This window comes from Salpingoeca rosetta (assembly GCF_000188695.1).
Source record: "Salpingoeca rosetta unplaced genomic scaffold supercont1.36, whole genome shotgun sequence".
In the NCBI taxonomy this organism is placed as follows: domain Eukaryota; class Choanoflagellata; order Craspedida; family Salpingoecidae; genus Salpingoeca; species Salpingoeca rosetta.
The window spans coordinates 607552-608555 of record NW_004754898.1 but is presented as its reverse complement, the minus strand read 5'-3'; the positions used below and the strand labels follow the sequence as shown (position 1 = coordinate 608555).

The 1004-nt window shown below is 54.6% G+C and overlaps 1 protein-coding gene across 1 annotated transcript in view; it reads left to right on the top strand.

Moving 5' to 3' along the window:
• Positions 1-317, top strand: part of PTSG_10397 (uncharacterized protein) — a 3251-nt gene extending 2934 nt beyond the window's left edge. The window contains exon 6 of the mRNA XM_004988391.1: positions 293-317. Within this exon, the coding sequence (XP_004988448.1) occupies positions 293-300 (8 nt within the window). The 3' untranslated portion in view covers positions 301-317. The remainder of the gene's footprint in view (positions 1-292) is intronic.
• Positions 318-1004: the final 687 nt, after the last annotated feature.

The following is a 1004-nucleotide window of genomic DNA, read 5'->3' as shown; positions in this document are numbered from 1 at the left end:
TGTGTGTGTGTGTGTGTGTGTGTGTGTGTGTGTGTGTGTGTGTGTGTGTGTGTGTGTGTGTGTGTGTCTCACACAATCACACACACAGTGACACAGACACAGTGACACAGACACAGTGACACAGACACAGTGACACAGACACACACAGACACACACACACACACACACACACACGCCCTGTGTCTGTGTCTGTGTCTGTGTGTTTCTACCTAATATTCTCCCCCTTGTTCCGCATGCTCCACCGCTTACCTCCACTCACCACCACCCTCCCATCTCCCCCAATTTCACACAGGCGGATGAGGTTAAAGGACGGCCCGTCAGTGCTTGCAGGCAAATTACTGGGAGCACCGCGAGTACCTCAACTCCGCCCTGCTCCCTGTACTCTCTGCACTGCAAGTTCACCGCGCGCGCTGGGACGATGTGCCGATGTGACGCTGTGATGATGGGATGATGGGACGTGATGGGCTCACTTCCTCACTCTCGCTCTCCATCCCCTCATTTTCTCACTCCCTCACTGCTTCACATTCTCTCATCTTCTCGGCGCCGTAACTGCGCGGGCCAACCGTTTTATGTTTTGCCCACACCCCTCTCTGTTGGGGGCAGTGATTGGTGACAGCTCCAACAAACACAAACGCCGCAACACGCACATGCACGCACAGGGTGAACGTGCAAGCCATGCATGTTGAAACCGCCTTTTTTTTTTCTCCTTTTCACTTTCATTGCGCTCGTGGTACATGTGCCTCGTACACGCACCCACACGTATCACCCTTTGACACCCCTCTCCCCCTCTCCCTACCCCTTCCTTGCGGTGCTGTTGCTGCTGCAGCCGTGTTGTTGTATGCTGTCGGTGTGCGTGCGCGGGTTGGAAACAGGTGGTGACCTGACAGCCCTGCGCCAATGCCAACCTCTGCTCCCCGTGGGCATGTGTCGTTCTTACATCTTTGATTGTGTTTGTGTGTGTGTGTGTGTGTGTGTGTGTGTGTGTGTGTGTGTGTGTGTGTGTG